The sequence below is a fragment of the Puntigrus tetrazona genome, chromosome 4 (assembly GCF_018831695.1).
Source record: "Puntigrus tetrazona isolate hp1 chromosome 4, ASM1883169v1, whole genome shotgun sequence".
Lineage (NCBI taxonomy): Eukaryota > Metazoa > Chordata > Actinopteri > Cypriniformes > Cyprinidae > Puntigrus > Puntigrus tetrazona.
In genome coordinates, this window is record NC_056702.1 from 21,054,983 (window position 1) to 21,081,317 (window position 26,335).

At 36.6% G+C, this 26,335-nt stretch overlaps 3 protein-coding genes across 5 annotated transcripts in view; 1 reads left to right on the plus strand and 2 right to left on the minus strand.

Moving 5' to 3' along the window:
• The window catches only part of LOC122342952 (NACHT, LRR and PYD domains-containing protein 3-like), a 924,523-nt gene that overhangs the window by 486,604 nt on the left and 411,584 nt on the right, over positions 1-26,335 (minus strand). The gene's annotated exons all lie outside the window — the stretch shown is intronic.
• Positions 510-11,868, plus strand: LOC122342958 (NACHT, LRR and PYD domains-containing protein 3-like). Of its 3 annotated transcripts, none has more exons than XM_043237194.1 (11): positions 510-657; positions 1,213-1,305; positions 2,453-2,590; positions 3,533-3,646; positions 4,294-6,153; positions 6,550-6,723; positions 8,015-8,188; positions 9,073-9,246; positions 10,368-10,541; positions 10,625-10,671; positions 10,927-11,868. In XM_043237194.1, the coding sequence occupies exons 3-11, from the start codon at positions 2,472-2,474 to the stop codon at positions 11,457-11,459; spliced, it is 3,369 nt and encodes a 1,122-aa protein (XP_043093129.1). In that variant the 5' UTR covers positions 510-657; positions 1,213-1,305; positions 2,453-2,471; the 3' UTR covers positions 11,460-11,868. The 3 variants fall into 3 exon arrangements, with proteins under 3 accessions (XP_043093129.1, XP_043093130.1, XP_043093128.1); XM_043237193.1 differs by having other exon boundaries at positions 512-657; positions 1,210-1,305; XM_043237195.1 differs by lacking the exon at positions 3,533-3,646 and having other exon boundaries at positions 511-657; positions 1,210-1,305.
• Positions 16,390-26,108, minus strand: LOC122342284 (NACHT, LRR and PYD domains-containing protein 3-like). Its single transcript, XM_043236080.1, has 12 exons — positions 26,080-26,108; positions 25,454-25,516; positions 24,918-25,196; positions 24,752-24,793; positions 22,640-24,416; positions 22,324-22,497; positions 21,452-21,625; positions 21,192-21,365; positions 20,424-20,479; positions 20,316-20,334; positions 18,604-18,650; positions 16,390-18,530 (listed from the first exon to the last, which is right to left on the minus strand). The coding sequence occupies exons 3-12, from the start codon at positions 25,180-25,182 to the stop codon at positions 17,950-17,952; spliced, it is 3,309 nt and encodes a 1,102-aa protein (XP_043092015.1). The 5' UTR covers positions 25,183-25,196; positions 25,454-25,516; positions 26,080-26,108; the 3' UTR covers positions 16,390-17,949.

The following is a 26,335-nucleotide window of genomic DNA, read 5'->3' on the forward strand; positions in this document are numbered from 1 at the left end:
TTAGTTAAACAAGGTAGGCAGCAAGGACGCCAAACATACTTCACTGGTCCAAAAGGCTTATATTTCTGATAAAAGAACTGATTTGAACTTTAGTTTTGCTTCGGTCTGCTTTTCTCAACACAGTCTTTATCCTAAGAATAACCTTAAGAAAGTACTTAAAGGTCAAAAATTTGAATAAGGTACTTTGAGGTTTTATTTTATCCTTATTATAATTTATTACTCATTTATATATTGCATTCTTTTAAAGATTTTGATGTGTATGTAAACTCAATTCTATTGCACGTAAGCTTCTTTCACGGTAGGTTTTATAGGCTAACGCAGATTATTGTTTGTAACCCTCATTGTCTTTTGTTCTTACTTCTCTGTATAACTGTATTGGTTGTTCCCTTTCCGTTCACGTTACATCATTCACTGACGAGGTCTGCGACTGGGAACCCAATCACCTCTGAGCTTTAGAGAAATGACCAATGAGAGCTGGTGAGTGGAATTTGCATGGCGAGGCCATTTCCCCGTACGTATGGATATTTAAGATGGCAGCGTGAGACCACGCATTCAGATTTCTGCTTTGGAGAAGACAGCTTGTCAGCGTTGGAGAAGAAGAAAAGAAGGAACTTCGAGCTGCAGGAGATTTTCAGCTGTGCTGCCGGCAATTCATCGGTTGGTTCTTCCTTCTCATTGGCCTTTTCTTTAAAGTTCAGAGGTGAACAGGTTCCCAAGCGGGACCCCATGACTTCTGTGAATGATGTAACGTTGTAGTGAACAACCAATACAGTTCGGCGAACGAGGGCTACACAAGTAACCAAGATGTTCTATTATTGCATATAAAAAAAAAACACTATAACATGTATAAGATCATATTTCTATGGGGGCACTAAGAATATTATTTTATTATTAGTAGTATTATTATTAATTTACTTTGTTATTAATTGGTTTTATTTTAATATTTAAAATTAAATCAATGGAATATAAGACATCCCAACAAGCTTTTTTTAATATTTAGGCCTAATATGTATTTATTTAATTTGTATTTTATAATTTTTAATTTTTTAATTTCTCATTTGAATCCTTACACAAAAAAAACCACTGCCGTTGCGAGTTCATGTGTTAAAAAAACGTTTTTCGAAGATAGACTTGTGTACCCGATGTTGCCCAATCACAGCCCTCTGCTTTGAGGATCAACCAATCTGCTTGTTATTTTATGCTTCACAGTAGAAATCGAAACCAAAAGTATGATTTCTGCATTTGATACAACGCCATTTTGGAGAACGGTCAACAGAAGCTTACAATTTCTCATCATATATATTGGTAAGTTGTTATAGAAATATTTTGACATTAGATGTGTGTTTGCGTCCGTGTGTGTGTTTGTGTGCGTTATTAATTGGAATAAGAATCTTTTAATGAGTTTTCCTCAACATTTAGCTCAAGGTCATTTGTTATATTTTGTATTTCCCCCATTTTAGTAGCTACAGGTTACCGATACACCATCATGTATTCTCCACTGCTAGTAGTTTAGTTCACGTGAGTAAGTAGTATGTGCGAATACAACACTCTTTACAAAATAAATGCTCAATGATGGCATTTATGTTTTTTTTGCACCCCAGAGATGAACTGATCAAATAGTCCTTCAATTCAAAATGTTATTAAACATATACTATTAAAGTTGGTCACCCAGCTAAGTTTGAGTATAGTTTGAGCTTAACTGGTTTCAAGAACAGTTTTTTAGATGTGTGCATTGCTACGGTGAGTTATTATGCTAACCGTGAAATGAACAATACTGTGTTTCGAAGCCAAAAGTCGTAAACATAAACCTACAGGAAGCAGGTTTTACTGTTATTGTAATTTTATTGTACCATTAAAAATGTATCGGTCCACCTCTGACTAATATTTTAATGCTATTTTTTATTTTGTGGATACAGTTTGCTTTGAGCGTTCAGTTTAAGAGCATTAAGGTTAAAGAGGATGCACTTTATCATTCTACTGTGTCCGCTCATACTGTAAGAAGGTGTTTTCTTGTGCTTTTTTGGATTTTAATATTTGTTGTGGATCATTGTCCTGATGTAAAAAAATCCTGTTATGAGATTTCTAGCAGAAGTATTTTATTCGGATTTTTACATTTTTAAGTACAAATTTCACGCTTTCTATAGATATTTCTCATGTCTTTGAGGCGAGTAGCCTAGAACCAGAGAATGTCACAGAAATTAACCAAAAAGCATATTTTGTTTCATTTCCGTGACGTTCTGTGGTTCCAGGATGACCATGCTCAAGATACCGAGAAATAATCAGTAATAAACCTTAGACCTTGATGGCTTGTTCAAGTGTTTAGGGTTGGAGCAAGACTCTGCAGGACTGTGGCTATATAGGACTGATTTTGGCCACCCAATTTAATCGGTACAGATGGAAATTTGAAAAAAATGATCTTGTTTAATGGCTTAAAATTGCATATATATTTTAGGAGAACATCAGCTGTTAAAATGAGTCTCTCTGAGGAGAGTGCTGCATCTCCAGAGTCCAGCTGTGCATCTATGAAGACGGATGAGTCAATGGATTCACCCCGTAACTTCAGTGATGAAAATGTGACCTTCGACCCCAGGTGCGACAATAAGTATCTGAGACAGGAAACAGAATTACACCCTAAACATCAGTGATACAAAAGAGATCGTTGAAACGATTGATTTATATGTATTACACAGAACTGTATAATATAATCAACTATACTGTAGTAGTAAAACACACCTGATCAATTCATCGGTAATATATGGGAAATAATAGGTACTGATGCTATGATCAAACAATTTGCACAGTTTACGTTAAAATGTACGTTGATATAACAGAAAATTAACGTTCCTATCCTGCTATGACGATGTGAGACTTAAAAATTATAACAAGTGGGGACTGGGCACGAATGTGATTTTTAAAAGTGGGGGCATGTCTCTAGAGGAAATTATTCCCCTGCATATTCAATATGCTTCAAATGCATATATTGGAATAGGCACTACTTTAATGGAACGACAAGGTGATGTAGTTATTGTTGAAAAACAAGTAATAATAAAAGATAGCATTGACAGCAGCAAATGTTGTCCCTCCAACAGGTTTAAAGTTTATGGCCTGCCTAACTCTGAAACTCAAATATCAAAATAATCTTAAAAAGGCGTGTCCAATTTCAAGGCAACCATGTTTACTGTAAACCCAGCCTTATTCTACACTTTTACTCAAAACGTACTTTAAACCACCATGGAATGTTAGTAATAACTTCCAATTGGGATTTAATTTGGGTTTTGATTGAACATCGCTGGTCATTGTAACAGGAATAAAAACTAAAGGGTAAATCCAGAAACAAGAGCAGAGATCCAATCAAGGTACAATAGAGGACAGAACGATTAATCCAGACAAGGTAGCAAAAATCCAAAAAGAATTTTAAACTATGTGAGGTACTGGAAGAAATTGTGAAAAAGATTTTGCACTTATTTTTTGCTATCTTGTCAACTAAGTGGTAATAGGTTGTAAATACCTTAAAATTGCAATTATATCATAGGAGAACATCTGCTGTTAGTTTCTATGAGGAGAGAGCTGCATCTCTATCTATGACTAATGAGTCTATGGATTCACCCCGTAACTTCAGTGAGGAAAATGTGACCTTCAACCCCAGGTGAGACAATAAGTATCTGAGACAAGAAAGTACACTCTAAACATCAGTGATACAAGACATACACAGTTTTTGCCGTTTGCCGGTAGACATCCCAATACAATCAATAACAACAGCTCTAGAGTAAACTTTTAGAGTAGATTATTTTTTCTGATAACAATCAAAATAAATAAGATGTATTTATTAAAAATCTAAATTCATTCTCAGGAGGTGTTTTATGCATGAGAAATTGAGGTTTTCCTTGTAAGGGCTGCAGACCTTCAGAAATACAGTGATTGGCTACTTAAAATAAAGTGTATCCAGATTGTACTTACGTCTACTTCAAGTGAATCTATACTGTTCGCCTTATCTAGCTGCAACTAAGTTTGATTTAACCCATTAGTAACCAGCTGAAATACATGCAATACCTTTCTAATGGCAGTAGCTGTCTGTTACATCTACATATTAACAAATTGCATCTACAGGTTTTTCCATAACTTAAGTACACAATAAGTACATTGGTACGCAATATTTCTTTCCCTCAAAACAATATTTTTTATATATGTTGATACAATGTAAAGATGAATTTAGACTGTGTGATTTATTTGCAATGTGTTTTTTTTTATTAATCGTTCTTTGTGTTTTACTTCTTGTTTCTGCTTTGTGGATAGAGATGATCAGACTGGAACGACAGAGCATGGTTCTCACCTAACAGCAAACAATGAACTACAGAGAATCAAAGAACAGCTCAAAAGTAGCATGAAAAACAAGTATGAGAGCTTATTTGAGGGATTCAAACTACAAGAGAATCAAACCCTACTGAACAGTATCTACACACAACTTTACATCACAGAGGGAGACGGTGAAGGGTTGAATGAAGAACATGAGGTTTTAAACATGGAGAAAACTCCCAGAACACAGCACACACAAGACATTCCAATCTACTGCAATGACATCTTTAAACCCTTACACGAACCAGAATATAACAAGAAAGACAAAATAAAGACTGTTCTTACTAAAGGCATAGCTGGAATTGGAAAAACTGTTTCAGTGCAGAAGTTTATTCTGGACTGGGCAGAGGGAGAGGCCAATCAGGATATAGACTTCATGTTTGTGCTTGCATTTCGAGAATTAAACTTAATTAAAGAGGATCAGCACAGTCTTCATAGTCTTCTGCTGGACTTTTATCCTGAACTTCAAGGTCTGGACTCAAAGATTTTTGAGGGGTGCAAAGTTGTTTTTATATTTGATGGTTTGGATGAAAGCAGAATCACACTGATGTTTTCAGATGGTCAGAAGGTTTCTGATGTGAATGAGTCTTCATCTGTTGGTACATTGTTATCAAACCTGGTGAAAGGAGAGCTGCTTCCCTCTGCTTTCATCTGGATCACCACCAGACCAGCAGCAGCCAATCAGATCCCCTCAAAATACATAAACCGCCTGACAGAAATTCAGGGATTCAATGAGTCACAGAAGGAGGAATATTTCAGGAAGAGGATCAGTGCTGAGCATCAAGCAAACAGAATAATATCACACATTAGAAGAGTAAGAAGCCTCCATATCATGTGCCACATCCCTGTCTTCTGCTGGATATCATCCACAGTACTTCAGAAGCTCCTGGAAGAAGATCTGAATGCAGAAATCCCTCAAACTCTGACTGAAATGTATATTCACTTTTTACTCATTCAGATAAATATGGGGAATCAGAAGTATGTAAAGAGAAATCCAAACAAACTCCTGCAGTCCAACAGAGAAATGATTGTGAAACTTGCAGAATTGGCTTTAAAACAGCTGATAAAGGGCAATGTTATGTTTTACGAGGAGGATCTGAGTGAGTGTGGCATAGATGTCACTGATGCATCAGTGTATTCTGGGATTTGCACTGAGATCTTTAAGGAGGAATCTGTGATTCAGCAGAGGAAGGTCTACTGCTTTATACATCGGAGCTTTCAGGAATTTCTAGCAGCTTTATGTGTGTTTTACTCCTATCAGATAAAGAAAATGGAGTCACTGAAGTTTTTTCTTGACTGCAGACATGAGAGTAATATGTCTACACCATACTCATTGTGCGATCTTCTAAAATCAGCAGTTACTAAAACTCTTCAGAGTAAAAATGGTTATCTTGATCTTTTTTTGCGGTTCCTGTTGGGTATCTCACTGGAGTCCAATCAAAGACTCTTAGAGGATCTACTGACCCACAAAGAAAACAGCTCAGAGACTATCAGAGAAACCACAGAGTACATTAAAAACAAAATCAAGGAAAGTTATGGTCTCTTAGCTGACAGATCCATTAGTCTGTTCCTCTGTCTTCTTGAAGTAAATGATCAGACACTGTTCAGAGAGATTCAGGAGTTTGTGAAATCAGGTGAACATTCAGAGAATAAACTCTCCCCTGGACATTGCTCAGCAATAGCCTACATTTTTCAGTTATCAGAGGAGGTGCTGGATGAATTAGACCTCATGAAATACAATACATCAAATGTGGGTAGAAGGAGACTGATACCTGCTGTAATTAACTGCAGAAAAGCCAAGTGAGTACACACACACACACATATATACATATGAGGGGAACCGTAAATGTCTTTAAAAAAAATAAATAAATAGTAGCTAGATGCTATTTATAAAAATAATTACAGACTGGACTGTATTTTTGATATTTATCTGTTACTATAATGCACTATTTACACACACATTCACATACACACACACACACACAAAAGCAATTTAGATGACTCTGAAACATTGTTTACCTCTGAGCTGTGTGTGAGGAAGCCAATCCAACTGTACATTATAACACTCACTCATATTCAAGCTCCAAACCTTGATGTCGTACAGCATATTAGCTATTCCATCTTTTTTCATGCACAGAATGCAGAAAATATTAGCCACCCATCACCTCCTCACTGCATTTTTATGCTTCATTATAGATTTGCTGGATGTCATCTGTCTGACCAGCACTGTGAAGACTTATCTTCAGCTCTGCAATCACCAAACTCCCATTTGAGAGAACTGAACCTGAATAACAATGACCTGCAGGATTCAGGAGTGAAGCTGCTCTCTGTTGGACTGAAGAGCGCAGAATGTCCACTAAACATACTGAGGTTTGAGTTTTACACTGGATCATTCAATATGTTTAAATATGTTAATGAATAATCAGTCAGATCCTCTGAACCCCATCACAAAGTAAATGAGTCACTAGTGTTTTAACACTGAAAGACAGAGACAACCACCCACGGCTATAAATAGGTATTGTTCTTAAATATCTAAATGCCAATCTTATTTGTGGTGTGAAGATTCTTCACTTTTCAGAGATATCATATTTGTCTCATTTGGATATTCATAGGCTCCGCAGAGTATTTCATTACATCATTACATTTTGATAACATTCATTTGTCAAAAGAATGCATTTAATGAATGCATTTAAAAGAATACAAACATAGCATTTAGTTCCTTTGAGCTAAACAGGAACAATTATTGATGCTTAGTCCCACCGCCATGCCCAGATTAGTTCAAACTGTCCTACATTTAACCAATAAATAAGATTTTGATCTTTTGAACCATTATTTTATTATTTACATCTGCATGAGAGCACAGGAAAACACGATTTAACCATTTCGGTGCCAGTTTTTTAAATGCTGGATTTTAACATCAAGATTTCAAAAGCTTGCGTCTTGAAAGGACTTAAAGATAGAGCTCTACAGTAAATAACTAAAATGTTAGGTATGACCCAGAGTTTATGTAGGGTGTAAATATACTCATATAATTTTCATATTATGACATCATCAGGGGGCGTTCCATCTTGAATTCCATAATGTTCAGGATATTGAATTGTTTGCATGTATTTTTCTTTGTCTTTTTATCCCAAATGATTACAAAAGAGAAAACCAACAATAAAACTGGAGAAAGTACAAAAATATTAACATATTACTATGGGCTACAATATTGCCTTGTAGTAAAACGCATGTACAGTGGTCTACGTTTTGTACTTTTGTACCTACTTTTGCCAAGTCATCAGTAATATTTGAGAAATAATAGATATTGATGCCATATCTCTAACTCACACAGCAAGGACTCTTGTACTGCGGCTATTCCCACGGCTTCCTTTAAAAATTCATTTTTGAAAAGAGAAGTAACCTTCAAAACCAATATAAAGGATAAAAAAAATTATTGGTTTTGTTTCATGCTTACTTTAATAATATCATAATTACAATATACTGGAATTTTTAAACTACTGCGTCTATGACGGATCTCTATATAAGTTATCAATAAAATTGATCATAATGTCCAATACAAAAGTGATAACTCACAGTTTCAGTATTTATTTTACAATAGGCACTTACTAGATGTACTATATATTTTTTTTTCAATTTTTGAATCCTTTGTTTTGTTCAGATTGGCAGGCTGCAGGCTGACTGGTGATTGCTGTGAAAGTTTGTTTTCCGCTCTCCAATCATCAAATTCAAATTTAAGAGAGCTGGACCTCAGTAACAATGGCCTGCATGATTCAGGAGTGAAGCTGCTCACGGATGGACTGAAGAGTTCACATTGTGAACTAAACACACTAAGGTTTGCCTAGTTCTAAATAGGAACTTTTTACAAACAAGAACAAAGAACAAAGTCCACTAACTGTGACACCCTTGATTGTAGCAAAGAAGGAAGTTAAGCATTTTTGATATATAATCATAATCAGTGACGTTTAATTTGCACAACAAAAAAATTTAAGTAATATTCTGAATAAATTAAAGTTAAAACTGTTATTCAGCTTAATGTTTGTGATGCTATTTTTTTGATGAACAGAAAGTTTAAAAGAATTGTTTTTATTCAAAATAAAATAAACAGAGGTCACCAAGTGATATATATATATTATGATACTTATATATTAGGGGTATATAGGTACACCTCTTAAAACTGGGCCAGAATCAATTTCTCTGTTCCACAGTTGTAAAAAATAAACTGAAGCTTTTAAATATCAGTACTACCTACACTGGAGCAGTGACAAAAATAACACTTTAATAAGTTAATAACTTTAATAACTTTAATAAGTTAAAGCAACAATGCAATAAGTTCTTCTGTCCCTGTAGTCAGCGTCTAAAAAAAAAAAAAGTATCTGAGATGTGGGTGACATTGTTTCTTCAGTAGAACCATTGTGGTCTATCAGTAATGGCATGTCCAACTGTCCTGAGCATATTCACAACACCAACCATTACTTCAGTCAATCAGGCTCAAAAGTTGGGAGTTGTGAAAAGTCCTAACAAACATAATCTTTTAGTTTTTAATGGGTTACAACAATTGCAATAACTCCAGTCACCTGCATCTTGGATGCCCAGGCGATAAGCAGACAAGTATAAAATTTTCATTCTTAGATGAATTATCCCTTTATCGTTGCATATGCCAGGCAGAATGTGCTATTTAATGTGAGATGTGAGTTAATTCTTCATTGTTCTGTTTAGATTGGTCACCTGTAATATCACTGTTCAGTGTTGTGAAGGTTTGGGTTCAGCTCTACAGGCTTCAAACTCCTGTCTGAGAGAGCTTGATTTGAGTAATAATGACCTGAAGGATTCGGGAGTGAAGCTGCTGTCGACAGGACTGAAAAGTACACAATGTCAACTTAACATACTGAGGTATTTACCAGATTTACTCTAAGATCATCTATGCATTAGATCATCTATTCAATTAAACCGAACAAGACAGGTGTGAATACACCCTAAATGTCACTTTTCTTCTTGCTCCTTACTTCTTGGATGCTTGTAATGTCTTAGCAGAACTATGTTTGCTCCCTTCTAAAGTGCTGCTATGGTCTACTGCATTTATATTCTGAGTAAATAGTATAAAATAAACTTGTAGATGACCCTGCAGGCCAACTTATCTCATGTTAATTCTATTCACATAAACATAATCAAATAGAATGCTTTTTATGTAATCAGAAACAAATCTCTGTTCATGTAGTCCCCTTCGTTATTATTTTCCCTTTTTTCTCTTTGTTGCTCACCACTAGGGTTAATTTTTTGCATAATCACCTCTGTTTATAGTTTATAGTTGCAAAGACTAGAAAACTTGGCAGCAATACATAATTGTGAATAACCTTAATTAGTATTTAATTATCGCTTAATTACTGTTAGTGTTTTTTCCTTTTGTAATGCAGATTATTAACCAGGCTGACATTTCTAGTTAGATGCATGCATGTGGGCTCAATGCCATGACAGCACACATGTGTGGCATGAACAGTCATAAAATCAGTAAATTTTAGAGACCATATTTCCTGTTTTCAATGACAAGACATAATTCCAAACACAACCACAGCATTTTTTGCATCTCTGAGCAACATGACAGCGTTTTGTTTCTGAACGAATCAACTATTTAAATGATTCAGTTCAATCGCAATGACTTATTTATAGTGACTTTATAAACAGTAAAACCCATCTAATCAACAGCAAAATATCATCTAATCATCATTATCAATAAAATCCACGAAAGTATTGAGATTTTTTTTGTCAATATCGCACACTCCTAGGCTATAGTCATATTTCTAGCAAAAGCATAGCTGTTGATGAAAGAAATTTGTAAATAGTGATCAGCAACCAATATTGATGATATGGAAGTTACTGTTTTTTTCCTTAGTATGACTCGCATTTTGCTAAAAATGCAAAGGCAGAGTTGTTCCCTGCCTTTTCCAACTTGGAGTGTACCCCAAGAACATTGTGTACCTTTCATTGACAAACCACTGTCGTTGTATGTGTTGTAGGTTGTCTGGCTGTATGGTGACAGAGAAAGGCTGTCATTATCTGGCTGTCGCTCTGGGTTCAAACCCCTCACACCTGAGAGAGCTGGATCTGAGCTACAATCACCCAGGAGATTCAGGAGTCAAGCTGCTCTCTGAAAAACTGAAGGATCCAGACTGCTCGCTGAACCAACTGAAGTACGTTGACACTGCTGTGTGCTAGTTTGCGTTACATACTGATTTTATGAGATATACAGGATTTGACACTATGTGTTTTACAGTGTGGATCATGGAGGAGAGATGAGGATTACAGCAGGACTATACAAATGTATGTCGGTACACCCACACCCACTCACTTACATTTACACTTACAAACATTTATTTCCATGTGTTGTGGGGACTTTCTTCCGAGAATTTTACTTTCTCGAAAAAATAACTAATTATGTATGATTTATAAGGTCATATAGGCAAGTGGGCTCATAAGTCAACTTCTCCGTGTTGTACCTATGTCACACCCATGTCATTATACAAATTTGCTACAAACTTTAGTAATTGTTATATATGTCTCTGATCTTGTGTTCAGATGCCTGCGATCTCACACTGGATCGAAACACAGTACACAATCGTCTCATTCTGTCTGAAAACAGCAAAAAGGTGACACATGTGGAAGACTGTCAGCAATATCCTGATCATCCAGACAGATTTGATGGGTGTCCTCAGGTTCTGTGCAGAGAGAGCCTGTTAGGACGCTGTTACTGGGAGGCTGAATGGAGTGGAACTGCTATTATATCAGTGACAAACAAAGGAATCAGAAGGAAAGGAAGAAGTTGTACCTGTGAGTTTGGGTACAATAAAAACTCTTGGAGTCTGATATGTTTTAATAATATATTTACTGTCTGGCACAATCTTAATTCAATTGACCTACGTGTCCCTCCACACTCCTCTAAGAGAGTAGGAGTGTATGTCGATGTATCGGCTGGCACTCTGTCCTTCTACAGCGTCTCTGACACACACACACTTACACACTTACACACATTCGTCAACGCATTCACTGAGTCACTTCATGCTGGATTTACAGTTTTTGATTCAGTATCTCTGTGTCAGATTGAAAAGTAGGCCAGTAAGCAACAACAGAGATAGCTTACCTTTGTTTTGAAATTGTTAATTACGCATATTTAACTGTTCTTATTTTTTCTCCTGTTATAAAAATGTGGCGTTTATACTAAACAGACACAAAACGTTTTATTACTTTTAACAAATATATTATTTATTAAGATTAATTTATTAGCACAGATTCCTCACCCAACTCCAGCCTTGGTGCTTATAAATCTGTAAATGATCTCTAGACACCTGGTTACCATGGTAAGATAAGAGCCAGATCAGATAAAGTTTATGACCTGGAAGTATGTAGAAAGAGTCTTCCTCCTTACTTAATTCTCTTTAAGACAGACACATAATGCTATAGGAATGAATTCATAGACAAATTTGTCCATTACTTTCTTATCATACATATCCCCAGGTCATTGTTTGTGTTGTTATATATATATATATATATATATATATATATATATATATATATATATATATTTATATTTATATGTAATTGTAATATATGTCCCTGATCTTGTGTTTATATATATATATATATATATATATATATATATATATATTGTCACATCTCTGGACTCTTTGTTTATTGTCTCGTGCCATGTGCTCTCTGTGCCCTACCTTCCCTTCGTGTTTATTGTATAATTGTCTTCACCTGCTCCCTGTTAATTCAATTTCCTTGTGTATTTAGTCCTGTGTGTTTTGAGTTCATAGGGTTCGATCGTCAATGTCCTTACGTGGTTTTTGTCCTGCCTGCCTGCCTATATGTATTTTGCCCATTAAAAAGATTAAATCTGTTTAAGTTTATGTTACTTGCCTTGTGCTCCTTCTCGCTAAACCACAAGCGTGACAGTACGATCGGCGTATTTCCCCTATTGTTTTTTGTTTTGTCATGATTCCCCTTATGACGACCCGAACTTCCTCATTCTCCTGCTGCAGCAGGAGGATAGCTCTCTCAAAAGGCTATACGAAGGACTTCCTCGCCCTTGCAAACGACTCGCGCTACCCGGACAGCTTCCTCTGCTCGATCCATTTCTGCGGACTAAACACCTCCACACAAGCGAAGCTGTCTGGGGACGGCCAGCCCTCGAGAGCGTCGCCGCATACATCGAGTGGGTGCTGGTGTCGTGCAACTTGCCGATGATTGTTCAGCCCATGGACAACGACACCAGCCCCACTCAGGATCCAGAGCCCAGCCCATTATCTCCCCGCATTGCGGAGCCCAAGCCTGTGCCCACCGATGGCGCAGTCGCAGAGTCTGGCACGACCATGGAACCATTGCAGAGGAGAGCGACAGAGCCATGGAGCGCCACCAGACCTGAGCCGACTACGACAGACCAGGTGCGTGAGCCGGCAACAGAGCTAGCCATGGTGGAGACCGCCCAGCCGTCCTGAATACCTGCCTCAAGAGACTGTTCCCCAAGAGTTCCGTCCAGTGTCTGCGCCACGTGCGCTGCGTCCAGTGCCCCTCGAGCGCTCCGTCCAGTGCAGTGTTTATTGTATAATTGTCTTCAGCTACTCCCTGTTAATTTAGTCAATTTCCTTGTGTATTTAGTCCTGTGTGTTTTGAGTTCACGTTGTCCGATCGTCGAGGTTACCTACATGTGGTTTATGTCCTGTCTGCCTGTATATATTATTTTGCTCGTCATTGGATTAAATCTGTTCAAGTTTATTTACTTCTCAAGTGCTCCTTTCCCACGAAAACCACAATAGTGACATATATATTATGCACGCTTACAATAAATCACTAGTTCATATTACCTCATTTATACTGTGTTTGGTCTCTACTAATTCATCTTTGGATGATCTAATGAAGAGTGTACATGTTTGCATTTTGAAAATCATTAATAGTCTGCATAACCTCTGATTCAGTTTCATATACAAATTACCATGATTTGAGTTTTTTGAGATATTGAACTCTTCTGCAACCCTTAAGCTTTTGCTTAGATACTCGGATTTCGGTATATTTCTCTCCTAGCTCTTTTCACGTTCTACCTGGGAAGAAACTCCCAATCAACAAAGTTTGACATCTTTGGAAACTATCACTCTTCAAACCTGAAAAAACGTGATCGCAAGTCAAAGACCTTGAAACCATTAGACTTTCATTTAAGATTGCATCCGGAAACTCGCCAATGACTGAGGCCATGCAAGTATCATACCGAATGCCGATACCATGTGAGTTTAGAGACACCAGCCACCATAGTCCAATGTGTACCAGGAACCAGAGCATCTGACATCTCGGCAAATTTAAAATTGCTGGATAATGCTAAATGTAAATTCAGTAAGATTGTTATTCACATTGGCACTAATGAAATCCGCCAGGGATTACAAAAAATAACATTAAAGAGGTGTGTGAAATTGCGAGTACGATGTCGTACAATGTAATATGCTCTGGTCCCCTCCCTGCTTACCGGGGTGATGAGATTCACAGCAGACTGCTCGGTCTCAATGGTTGGATGTCATCTTGAGTAGCCCACTGTGTAGCTTACATAGATGATGTAGTGATCTTTTCAGATACATGGAAAAATGGTTTTTAACTGCTTGGCCAAAGCTTCTTTGACGTTGAACTTGGCAAAGTGTGACTTTCCAAGAGCTGTAGTGACATACTTGGGTAAGAAAGTTGGTCATGGTAAGGTTCGCCCTGTGGTAGCCAAAGTATCAGCCATCCTAAGGTTCCCAGTTCCCTTAAATAAGCGCGATTTCAGAAGATTTTTGGGAATGGTTGGCTTCTACCAATGATTTTGTGAGAATTTTTCCTCTGCAGTTTCTCCAACAACTAACCTCCTAAGTTCTTCTAAGAAGTTTGTATGGAGTGCAGAATGTGCCAGTGCTTTCGCTGCTGCAAAGGACATTATGTGTAATGCCCCTGTGCTTGCTGCCCCTAACTTCACCTTGCCTTTTTTTAAACTGGAAGTCGATGCCAGTGCTACTGGGGTGGGAGCAGTTCTGTTGCAAGAAGATGCTTATGGAGTAGACCATCCTGTGTGTTATTTCTTTAGAAAACTTTCCAAGTGTCAGCAGAATTACAGCACCATAGAGGAGACTTTAGCTCTCCTCATGGCTCTGCAACATTTTGAAGTCTATGTTGGAGGTAGTTGTATTCTATTGTTAGTGTACACTGAGCACAATCCCCTGACCTTCCTGTCTCAAATGGGCAATTCTAATCAACGCCTGATGCGCTGGTCCCTTATTGTACAAGAATACAACTTGGATATTCGTCATAAAAAGGGGTCAGAAAATGTCATAGCAGGTGCACCGTGTAGGACCAATAGTGCAAATAACTGACATACAGGTTTTCTAGTGGTTTTTGTGAGTACGTTTTATTACATACTGTGGTAATCTGTAATTCATGGGTGGGGGTGTTACGTCCCAAAATTTCTTAATTTGTTGTGTTGTCTCTCAAGTGTTGAACAGTTGCCTGTGTTCCCCCCTCTCTCTCTTTTTCAAGGAGTGGCGCAGAACAACATAGTCCTTTGGGGCAGACCTGACCTGTTGAAAAAAGATGGTCTTCATCCCTCCTGTGGTGGTGACGCTAGAAACATGGCACATAGTCTTAGAGCTCATACTTGACTAAGTGCAGAAAAGTAGAAAACGTCCAAACCAAATTAAATGCAACAATTTAATTGATGTTAATCAATGTTTCTAATACAGGTAAGCAAATGATAAAACTTTGCTTGCTGTATATCAGATCGTTTTCTGCAAAAACACTTAATATAAATGATTTGATTAATGATCAGAACCTAAATTTGCTGTTTGACACAAACCTCGCTAAAACCAGATGAGTACATTAATTTATTGCATTTATAGCATTATCTAGAGAAGCATGTGCTAGTGGTAAGTCATGTTTGTACTAGTTACTGTATACAGGCCACCAATGTACCACATAGATTTCATTAAAGATTGAATTTACTGATTTTCTAACTGAGTACTGGCTGCAGATAAAGTCTTAATTGTTTAATATCCATGTTGATAATGAAAAAGATCACCATTCTTAGACATTCTGAACTTCCTTGGGGTTAGACAATACATGCCAGGACCTACTCATTGTTGAAACCATACTCTAGATTTAAAAGTGTCCAGAAAATGGAGCACAGGTGGGGAAAAAACAAAATTGGAAGAATTTCATATTGCCTGGTGGGAACGTATCCTATCATTCATAAAAGCATTAAAAACTGTGCTATTTTGAGACACCATGAATATAAACTAAATTGCATTTTAACATACTATCTTTGTTTTAAAAAACGCATTTATTAACAACTTGTAGCACATTTAAAAACATATTTTATACAATAATACACTTAAGTGTACTAATGAATCATTTTAGTATATTATGTACAAAATTAGTGCACCTAAATAGAGCACTTTAATTACATTATGGAAGTGTACTTGTTTTTACCTGGGCATCCTATAGGTTTTCTTAAAGTGAACTTTACATCATACTTGTAGTATACTACTACTATATCTCTATGTAGCGAATACTATATAGTGTATTGCACTCACGTAACGTTTAGAATAGGCCAATGGATCAGAAGAAGGGCACGGCTACTGGAGAGAAGAGAACAGCACAACAGGTGAGTGAACAATCCACAAAGTCATTTTTTGTGTTTAACTTTCTGTATTTGAAAATTTAAAATTAACAATTAGTAGAAGTACAGTAAGTAATAACAACTGCTCTTTTTGGATTTCACAGGTGCATGGATTCAGCAGATCGAGTACACAAATACACAGAGAAAAATAAAAGAGGAAAATCAATAGTGTTCAGATTTCTTATTATATAGTATGTAACACGGGAATCAAGAATCGTCAGGGATCTCTGATTTCACAAGGGAGGGAGGAGGGGCAGGGCAAAACAATAAACTTTCAATAGTTTCAGCGTTAAATTGGCTCAAAACAGTTCAACATAGAAATGGTCTACTTCTATCTTACAATCAACTATTAAAGATATCAAGTTTTATCAAGACATTTAAATCAATCTCACCAAGGGATAAATAAATATATTCAAGGAGTTCTTTTGTGGCACTTTTTAACTCTGCAGTTCTGTAAATCTTTCACATTAGAATTTCAGCTTCAGAAATCACGATTTCTGTAATATCTGATAATTTTTCCCTAATTAAGTCACTTACAAAGAAGGATTAGGAGATCGCTTCTTGTAGCTGCCTCTTCCCACTCTAAGAGAATCGAGAATTTTCTCTCTGATGAGCTCTACCAAGAAAAGATAGGCGGGGCTTGACTCACTGCTGCCACTCATTCTTAAAGAGACCATCGCTATTTTTCATCAGCGATGTCGATTACGCCTTTATTTAAATCCATATTAACGGCAGTTAATACGGGTTACATCTAGGTATTCATTTGTATATATGTTGTTATACGAATATTTGAACAAAAAGCTAAAAAATGGAATAGAATGGAATGGATTCATAATGATAAACAAAATGCAGATGAAGTCGATCAACAGCCCAAAGTTTGTCCGTCATTATTCTCTTCATGGATCAACATTTTATTCCATAACATTTTTTTGTCAGTCAGAGTCAGAGTTTTGATGCTGTTTTATGCTGTTGGAAGAATGTTTCTTCCTTGCTTGTGTTTTGGAAATTGTGTACGGAAGTTATAATATAAAGTATAAATATAAATAAATATAAAAGTATATAATAAATATATTATATACTAAGTATAAGTTAAGTATACTTATGTAATTTTAAGCATATTTCTGAGATGTACATAAAAAGTAAACTAAGAGTATACTTTCCTATTTTAAGTTTAAAATAAGTATACTAATAGCACTCTTGAATAAACAGTTTTCATAAGGATAACAGCATTTTTGTAGTTCTTAAGTTAAACATAATGTAAAATAACAAATGATGGACCTTTCTTTAAAATAATTTGCATTATGCCTTTTAATAGGACAAGATAGTAGATTGGGGTCACTGTAAGCACTGCCATTTTCTAAAAATGATTTGACTAGTAAGGTACATATTTCTTGTTCACATGTTAAATACATATTCATCTTTAGGACACGGAAGATCTTTTACAGAGTGCCACTGAGAAGACCACCATGGGCATCTTTGCGATACTGCAGACAATGATGCTAGAGAGTGTGGCAGTGTTTCAGGACCTCTGTCTAATTTAAATTAATGAGTTGTTATGATTTTGGGGGGGTTGTGATGGTTTGCAGTTCTGTCCCACAATTAAAATTGTTTATTTTTATATTTTTACAGGTAAAACATTTTTCAATAAATGAAAATAAACTCTACTGTACTGATACTGATAGTAATATACAGTAAAGCTATTACTGTCAAGTAAATCTAATTTGATTACTGGCAGTTGGATACCAGTAACCTTTTATCTCTGACACATTTATTTTGGCATTTATATCTATTTATATATCACTTTTGTGCTGCGGTATTAATGTCATGAAGAGGCTCATAATATCTCACCATTACTGTTTCATTACACAGCTCAAAGCATTCTGGGTAGAATCTCATCAGTCTCTTCTGATTCATCAACACAGTTTCACAGATGATCCATAATAAACGGTAAACCCAGGACAGAGTGTCTGAGTGAATGTGGTCTGGACTGTGTGGATGAGTCTCATTGAGTCAGAGACGCTGAAGAAGGACAGAGTTCCTGCGAACTCATCCACATACACTCCTACTCTAGCGATATTACCATACACTCCTGTTCTTCTGATATTATCAGACACTCCTGATCTTCTTCTTCTGATGATGATGATGGGCTGTACAGGGAAATTAATCTCTCTGTTATTGTGTCTGTATGAGTAACCGTCAGGAGAGCAGTCCAAACTCCAGGACTGATCATTATTTCCAAACACACAGTCATCACCTCCCTTCCTGCTGATGCTCTTATATGACACTGATATAGACACACCTCCACTCCACTCGATCTCCCAGTAACAGCGTCCACACACACTCTCTCTACACAACACCTGATAAACATCATTAAATCTCTCTGGATGATCAGGATATGACTGAGACTCAAGCACATACGTCACCTTTCTGTTCTCCTCAGACAGACGGAGATCAGTGTGCGCTGTGTTTGGATCCAGTGTGAGAAAACATGCATCTGAACACAAGAACAGAAACATTTAGAACACAAGAACAATCACTAAAATAGCCGTGTGTGTGTGTAGACGTACATTTCTTGAGTCCTGCTGTAATCCTGGATTCTCCTCCATGATCAACTCTAGAAAACACACAAAGACACAGTCAGTCAATAAAAGATTAAAATATCACAAAATGCTTAAAACCCAGTAGGATTTTATAAGTAAAAAAAAAAAACTGTTTTCTTGGAAAAAAAAACTCAGTTGCTTACTTCTGATAAAGAGGCAAGTAAAAATAACAGTTTTTGTTTAAAATAAGATTATTTTGCTTAGCCCATTGGCATATTAGAAAATCCTTCTTGAATAAAGAATTATGAAAAATATAAGAATAATATAAAGAAAAATATAAGATTTTTTTTCATAAGAATAACAAAAAATGTGGAAACAAGACAAATTAATTTATAAGTAATAAAACACCTTTTTTTCCAGTGCGCACACACACATTTGTTTTTTGTGAATTATGGGCATAACAGTTTTATACTGTATAAATTATACAAGCTATCACACTACACTAACCCTTAACTACACCTTACAGAAGACTTTCTGCTATTTCAGATGATGGCTTCTTTGTGGCCAAAAAAGATGGAGGTTTATGACCCTGCACTGACTACCGATCACTTAACCAAATAACTGTCAAGTTCCGTTATGCGTTACCACTCATCCCCGCAGACCTAGAGCACCTACATGGAGCCAACTTATTCACTAAACTTGGACCAACTTATTCACTACTACTGTACCGTAGTACTTACAATCTAAAAAGGAGATGACTGGAAGACAGCTTATTATGAGACAGCTTAGTATTATGATTGTCTTTCTTAGAAGTCCTGACAAGTTTAAATGTGTCTCATTGTTGTACACAGCAAGGAATGCTTTGCCCGGAATGTTCTATGGTTGGACAGGTTTCCACTGGGGAGGTCTGGGGAGCCTCCCGGTGAACAATCGAGTTTGTAAATCAGACGCTTGTGCAAAAGCTTAGGTTAAAGTTGCATTGCACATCTGGTCCATTAATGGTCTCTGACAACAAAAAGGTTCTGTGTTCAGTGTTGACCGAGTTAGTTTTTAGCAGTTTTGTTGCCTCAGAGACAAGACCAGACCTATGAAGGAGGCCGTCAGGACGCCCAGGCATCATCAGATGATCGCTGATCAGTTTTATCACTCATTGTTTAGGAGTAGAAACCGAGATTCTTCTAGAATGTCATTCTATGTAAGTTTATGTGCTTGTTCACAAAGGTGCCACAACAGCAAATTTTCATTTTCCGGAGTTAGACACACAAATGTAACTATAGAGTGAAGTTTTAAACATGAGAAATATCAAAATTCTTTGGTCATTGTTAGCATGATTCTAATTGTCAGATCAGACTCAAGGAACTGTTCTAAGCTACCTCTAAAAGAGCTACCACCACACCTAGAGGGGATTCGAAAACAGTAAAACTAAACAGTTCAACTCTAGGGGAGTTGTACAATGAGCCTGTATTTTACCCCATGAGCTCTGAAGCATTTTTGCATACCAATTTTAACACATGGGTGGAATAATTCCTAATTATTATTGTAATTGTTTACAATCCAACGTGACCCAATTATGAATGGAGCAAGTTGCTGGCACAAGGGGCTTGGCAGATCCGGCATGGGGTGAAGAGTTGAAGAGGTTAAATTTGCATATTCCTTTAATACTTTATATTGTTGAATCATACAGAAAAACCTAGACTCATATAAGAAACACTGAAAACAAAACCTCCTGCTGGACATACTTGAGTTTGTTCAGTGGACCTCCAGTTTTTCAGAGAGCAGCTTGACTCCTGAATCTCCTGGGTGATTGTAGCTCAGATCCAGCTCTCTCAGATGTGAGGGGTTTGAAGTCAAAGCTGAAGACACATAATAACAGCCTTTCTCTGTCACCATACAGCCAGAAAACCTACAAAACATGCAACAGCAATTGATCAACGTTTGGTCACAAAAAATAATAATAATAAAAATAAATAAAAAAATAAAAAAAAAACTTTGTGCTTAGCATTATCAGTAAATCAGTAAAAAAATTGTCACAAATCATTAGACATTTTGCATTCAAATGCAAAATTAAAGCATTATATCTTTTCAAACAAACAATAATAGTACTGTTCCTGAAATCAACAAAGTAATAAAAGGAAATAATATAAAGTCTACATTAAAAAAACAAAACAAAAAAAAATTCTAAATGTCCTAATCCACCCAACTCAGAAGAGAGATTTGCACCAAAATGATTATACTTTGACTATGTTTTGGCCCGATGTTGAACTAACTTGCCGACCCTTTCCCTAGGCAATCTCTACCTATAGCTAGCGCCAGCCCTAATTGAATATGTGAATAATCATGCATTTCTTTACTCGACAGAGCCATGTTAATTAGTTAAAGCTAAGATGCTAAGAGCATCCTGCCCACAGCTGTTAGATAGTGTTGATAGTTGATTTCAATCTATTATTTGCTATTGCAATCCACATCTACAAACAACTGTATAAACATAAACACTGCATGTTTTTGTCTCTTGTTCTGGCATTGCATTGAGAGCAGAATAAACATTTGTTTACACAATTTAATAGTCATTTATTGTGGTAGCATTTACTTAAATTGTACTTTACAGAACAAATTACCTCAGTATCTCCAGCTTACAGTTTGGACTCTTCAGTCCATCAGAAAGAAGCTTTACTCCTGAGTCCTGCAAGTCATTGTTACTCAGGTCCAGCTCTTTCAGGACAGAGTTTGATGATTCTAAAACTGATGACAAACTCCCACAAGACTGCGCAGTGAGATTACATGTGGAAAATCTGAACAAAGATGAACAAAGTACTTACAGTCCTTAACGGTGTGTGTTTTTTTAATAAGTAAATTAATTAATATTTGAAACTCAAACCTTAAAATCTCCATCTTAGAGTTTGGACTCTTCAGTCCATCATACAGAAGCTTTACTCCTGAGTCCTGCAGGTCATTGTTACTCAGGTCCAGCTCTCTCAGGACAGAGTTTGATGATTGTAGGGATAATGACAATCTTTCACAGGACTGAGAAGTGAGACTACAGCCACAAAGCCTGCGAGGAGAATCCAAAAAAGATGGATGAACAAGGAGTTGTGAAACATGTTCTGAAAGAAAAATCCTGAATTTGTATAAAGCAAATGTGTAGAACCAAGCAATGTGATTTGAGACAGTCAGCTGTTCATTCCAATGATTCCAAGATTTCTAGCTGTTTTGAAGGAGTTATGGTTGATAAGTCTAACTGCATGGTGCAACTGTGATGAAATTATTGGTTTATTGAAACCACAAGCAGTTCTTGTTGGTCCTTGATCCAGCATGACATGTCTGTTAGACATGCTGACATGTGAGCATGGAATTGAGTGACATGAAAAGTACAGCAGTGATACGAAAAGCCATGTTTCTGGATGACAGAACTTATTGATGCCATGTAGACAGAAGAAAAGTGGTTCATGAAGGTCATGTTATACTTTTAATCAAATCCATAAGGAAAGGGAACTAGTTTTTAAATTAACATGAAACTGTTCAAATTATTAAATTTTTTTGAACAAACAAACTGTTCAATGAAGTCATTGAGTGCCTTTTGGTACCTGAACATATGCTTATGAAAAATCACAATTTGAAAACTGCATTACAAAATTCCAGGATCCAATCATACTATGACACACTCACAGTATAGACAGGTGAAAGACCCTCTTAGTTATAGAAGCATATATTTAACCACATATTTGATTTGATTCAGTGAATATGTCAAACCTCAGTATGTTCAGTCGACAGTGTGAACTCTTCAGTCCATCATAAATCAGCTTCACTCCTGAATCCTGCAGGTGATTGCTGCTCAGGTCCAGCTCTATCAGATGAGAATTTGATGATTGTAGAGCAGAAGACACAGTTTCACAGCATGTTTCATCAAAACCACAGCCGTCAAATCTGCCAAAAAACAGCATGTTTTATTTTCATTATTTTCAGGGGGTTTTATGTACTTCAGAATCAAAAAATTCAACCTATTGTGAGATAATTGTTTAGTAATATAGAAAAAAATGTTTGAAGAGCAGACAGTAAAATTACTCACAGGGCTTTTCTGCAGCATCTCACAGCTGGAATGAGTCTCTTGTAGTCTGATTGTTCTGATGTGAACCTCTTTGGGTTGAACTCATCCAGCACCTTCTCTGACATCAACAGTATGTTGGTCAGCACTGTACACATTGAAGATGAGAGATCTCTTCCTGGATGTTCATCTGAACTGAGGTATTTCTGGATTTCTTCATTTAATGAGTTATCTTTGAGCTCAAGTAAGCAGTACAATAAGTTTACTAGAGCTTCATCTGAAATAATGTACTCGTTTTGTTTTTTTTTCATGTATTCACTTATGTTTATGATGATCTTTGTGGTGTCTTCAGCATGTGTGATCAGGCCTTTGAGCAGGTTTTGACTGGATTCCAGTGCAATTCCCATCAGAAAACGCAGGAACAGGTCCAGATGTCCTATCTGACTCTCCATGGCTTTATCAATGGCCTTCTGCAGTAACTTTTCTAATGTCACATTTTCTTCTGGCCCATCAAAGAAAAACTGAAGCTCCTGCATGTTCTTGTTCAGATAGCAGATGAACACATGCAATGCAGCGAGAAACTCTTGAACACTCAGATGCACAAAGCAGAAGACCTTTGCTCCATGAAGTCTGTGTTCCCTTCTGAAGATCTCAGCAATCATTCCTGTGGGCTCAGTGTCTTTACTCACATCAATATCACATGCTTTTAGATCTTCCTTATAGAACACAATGTTTTCCTTCTTTAGTTGTTCAAATGCTAATTTAGCTAACTTTAAAATAATCTCTTTATTTAATTGTAAGCACTCTATACATTCTCTTTCTTCTTGTTCATCATATTTCTGGTTCTTCATGTCCGTCTGTATCAGCAGGAAGTGAATGTACATTTCAGTGAGTGTTGTGCTGATGTTCTCTTCATTGTTCTCAGTGAGAATATCCTGAAGTACTGTGGCTGTGATCCAGCAGAACACCGGAACGTGGCACATGATGTAGAGACTACGAGACGTCTTAATGTGTGAAATGATTCTGGTGGACAGACTCTCATCTGTGAATCTCTTTCTGAAGTACTCCTCTTTCTGCTGGTCAGTGAATCCTTGCACTTCTGTGAATAAACCCACATACCGTGGAGGAATCTGATTGGCTGCTGCTGGTCGTGATGTCACCCAGACAAGTGCTGATGGAAGCAGAGTCCCTTTGACCAGACTTGTAAAGAGCACATCCACATATGCTTTTTTCTCAACAGTGTTCAGTGATCTACTTTTAAAATTTAGAGGCAGGCGACTCTCGTCAAGTCCATCAAATATAAATGCTAGCTTACATTCTGTATATAGCTTTGATTTCTCCAAGTCCTTCAGTTCAGGATAAAATTCCAGCAGAAGCTCATGAAGACTGAAATCTTCATTTGTCATTAAGTTAATCTCTCTGAATGAAAGCAGGAACACACAGTGTATATCCTGGTTAGATTCTCCTTCTGCCCAGTCCAGGATGAACCTGTGCACGGAGACTGTTTTTCCAATTCCAGCGACTCCTTTAGTCAGCACAATCTTTTTGTCATTGTTTTTCCTCAGTTCAGTAAATATATCATTATATCTGATTGGTTTGTTCTGTGTTTTTTTGTTCTTGAAGGCATCATCAATCTTCAGAATCTCATGTTCGTGATTAACATCTTTCATATCTCCCTCTGTGATGAACAGTTCAGTGTAAACAGCCTTGAGTTGTGCTTCATTGTCTTTGTTGCCCTCAAAAATATATTCTGTTTTCTCCTTCATGTTTGTTTTGTGAGTTTCCAAAAAGTTTTGCAGCTCTGTAATAAGCATAAATAATATTGAAAGGAAAAAAATAAACGGCATGATCATCATTGTTAATAACTGTTACAAAAAACTAAATTCATATTTCTGAAAACATCACACTCCATCATTAACAACTTAGTTTCAGTCTTATAATGTCTAAATATGTTTTATATGTTTTCTATATCTGTTTTTGCACTGGAGGAACACTGTTTTCTTTACTTTATTTATATAAAATCTTATTTGAAAGTCACTGGAATTGCTGCTTGCAATATATTTTCTTGTTACTATTTATAGACTTGTTTATCTATTTATAGTGATGAATATTTACTCCAGATATGTTGTAAATTACCTCCAACCTCAACAGATATATTCACATTGTCCCCAGTCTGAGCTGTAAGAGAAAGAGAATTACTCACTGGGAAACATTTATCACAAATATATCACTACAGTAGAGAGGAAAAGAGGTTTCACTTTAAAATATTTTAATGTTACAGTAACAGTGAAGTAAACGTTACCTTGTTTGTGTTCTTTCACCAACTGATCAACCAGATCATTTTGGTTCATCTTTCTCAGGATGTCTACCGTGACCTTCACAGCTTCATCTGGTCCAAAACACACCACCATCTTATCTACTGTGTCTAATACATCTGCCTTCTCCATTTCAGACTTTGAGATATGCTTATGATATGCATTCATTAAGCGCCAATGAAACTCCTTCAGTTCAGCTTGTACCAGCTCCTTCAGTGAATCCACGAGCAGCTCTTTAACAAACGCCATCATCCTTCAACTCATGGCTGCAGGTCAAGAAAAAAGAAAATATTTGAAGAACTTCCACTCTTTAACATGTGGACCTAAGTGCTCAAATCTTATGATTATGAAGCTGTGAATAGAGCTATATTAATAAATCAAATCTGAAAACCTAACAAACAAACAAACAAAAGGTCATAAATAATAATCTTACTGCTGTTTGATACTGCAGGGGATGGAATCAGTACAGTGCATGACACTTTTAAATCCATGTTTTGGTATCTAATGAAGTAATATTATTTACCATGAATAAAGATGAAGCAGATATTTCTCGTTTCTCCAGTTAGCTGGGTCTTGATCGGAAGTTCTGAAACATTCAATTATGCATTTTTATAGGACTCAGCAGTGGAAATTTTCTTCAGAACATAAAAAAGAACAATTTAAGAAAGGTAATGAAGCCAGTTTTTCAGACTTGAGATGAGAGTAACTAACAACAGTACTTCATCACATTTTGAAAATGAGATGCGAAAAAAATTTAAATGCTAGTCATGTACTTTTGACAACAACGTTGCACACATGTTAATGAAATAGAGTAGAAATGCTGCTTGCTCTTTTATAGAGTTTGAAATTCAGACCTACTGATGCACTACTACATCAAAACTGTAAGCAGACAGCATGAAGCTACTGATTGATAGAGCGCACGACAAAACATACTGTGAGAAATTAGACTCATTATTCAAGAGCACACCGTGACAACAATATGAAAACATGCAGCTTTCTGTAATTCTCTTCCACAGAAACACTGCATCATCTGTTGATTGTTACATAAGTTTAAATAATAAAATCATCAAACTTACTTCACCACAGTATCAAAGTCTCAGATAAACAAAAGTAACAATAAGAACAACCAAAGAAAGATGAAGCACTCACTTCAGATCATGTGCGGATCTTTCTTCTTCGCCCTCTGAACAGTGTTGTATTGTACAGCTCTGAAACTTTTTACTTTTACAGAGCAAGTTAAAACTAGACGAAGACATGTGAATCAGAGGATTACAGCCATACTGTGCGGAGCAGAGAGCCTACAGGGCGGAGCAGGAAGGAACGGGGTGATATTTCACAAGCAAGTTCCATCTTGAGTGGTTGATTTATGCCCTAACAAAAGAATTCTATCAATAAACAGTCCAGC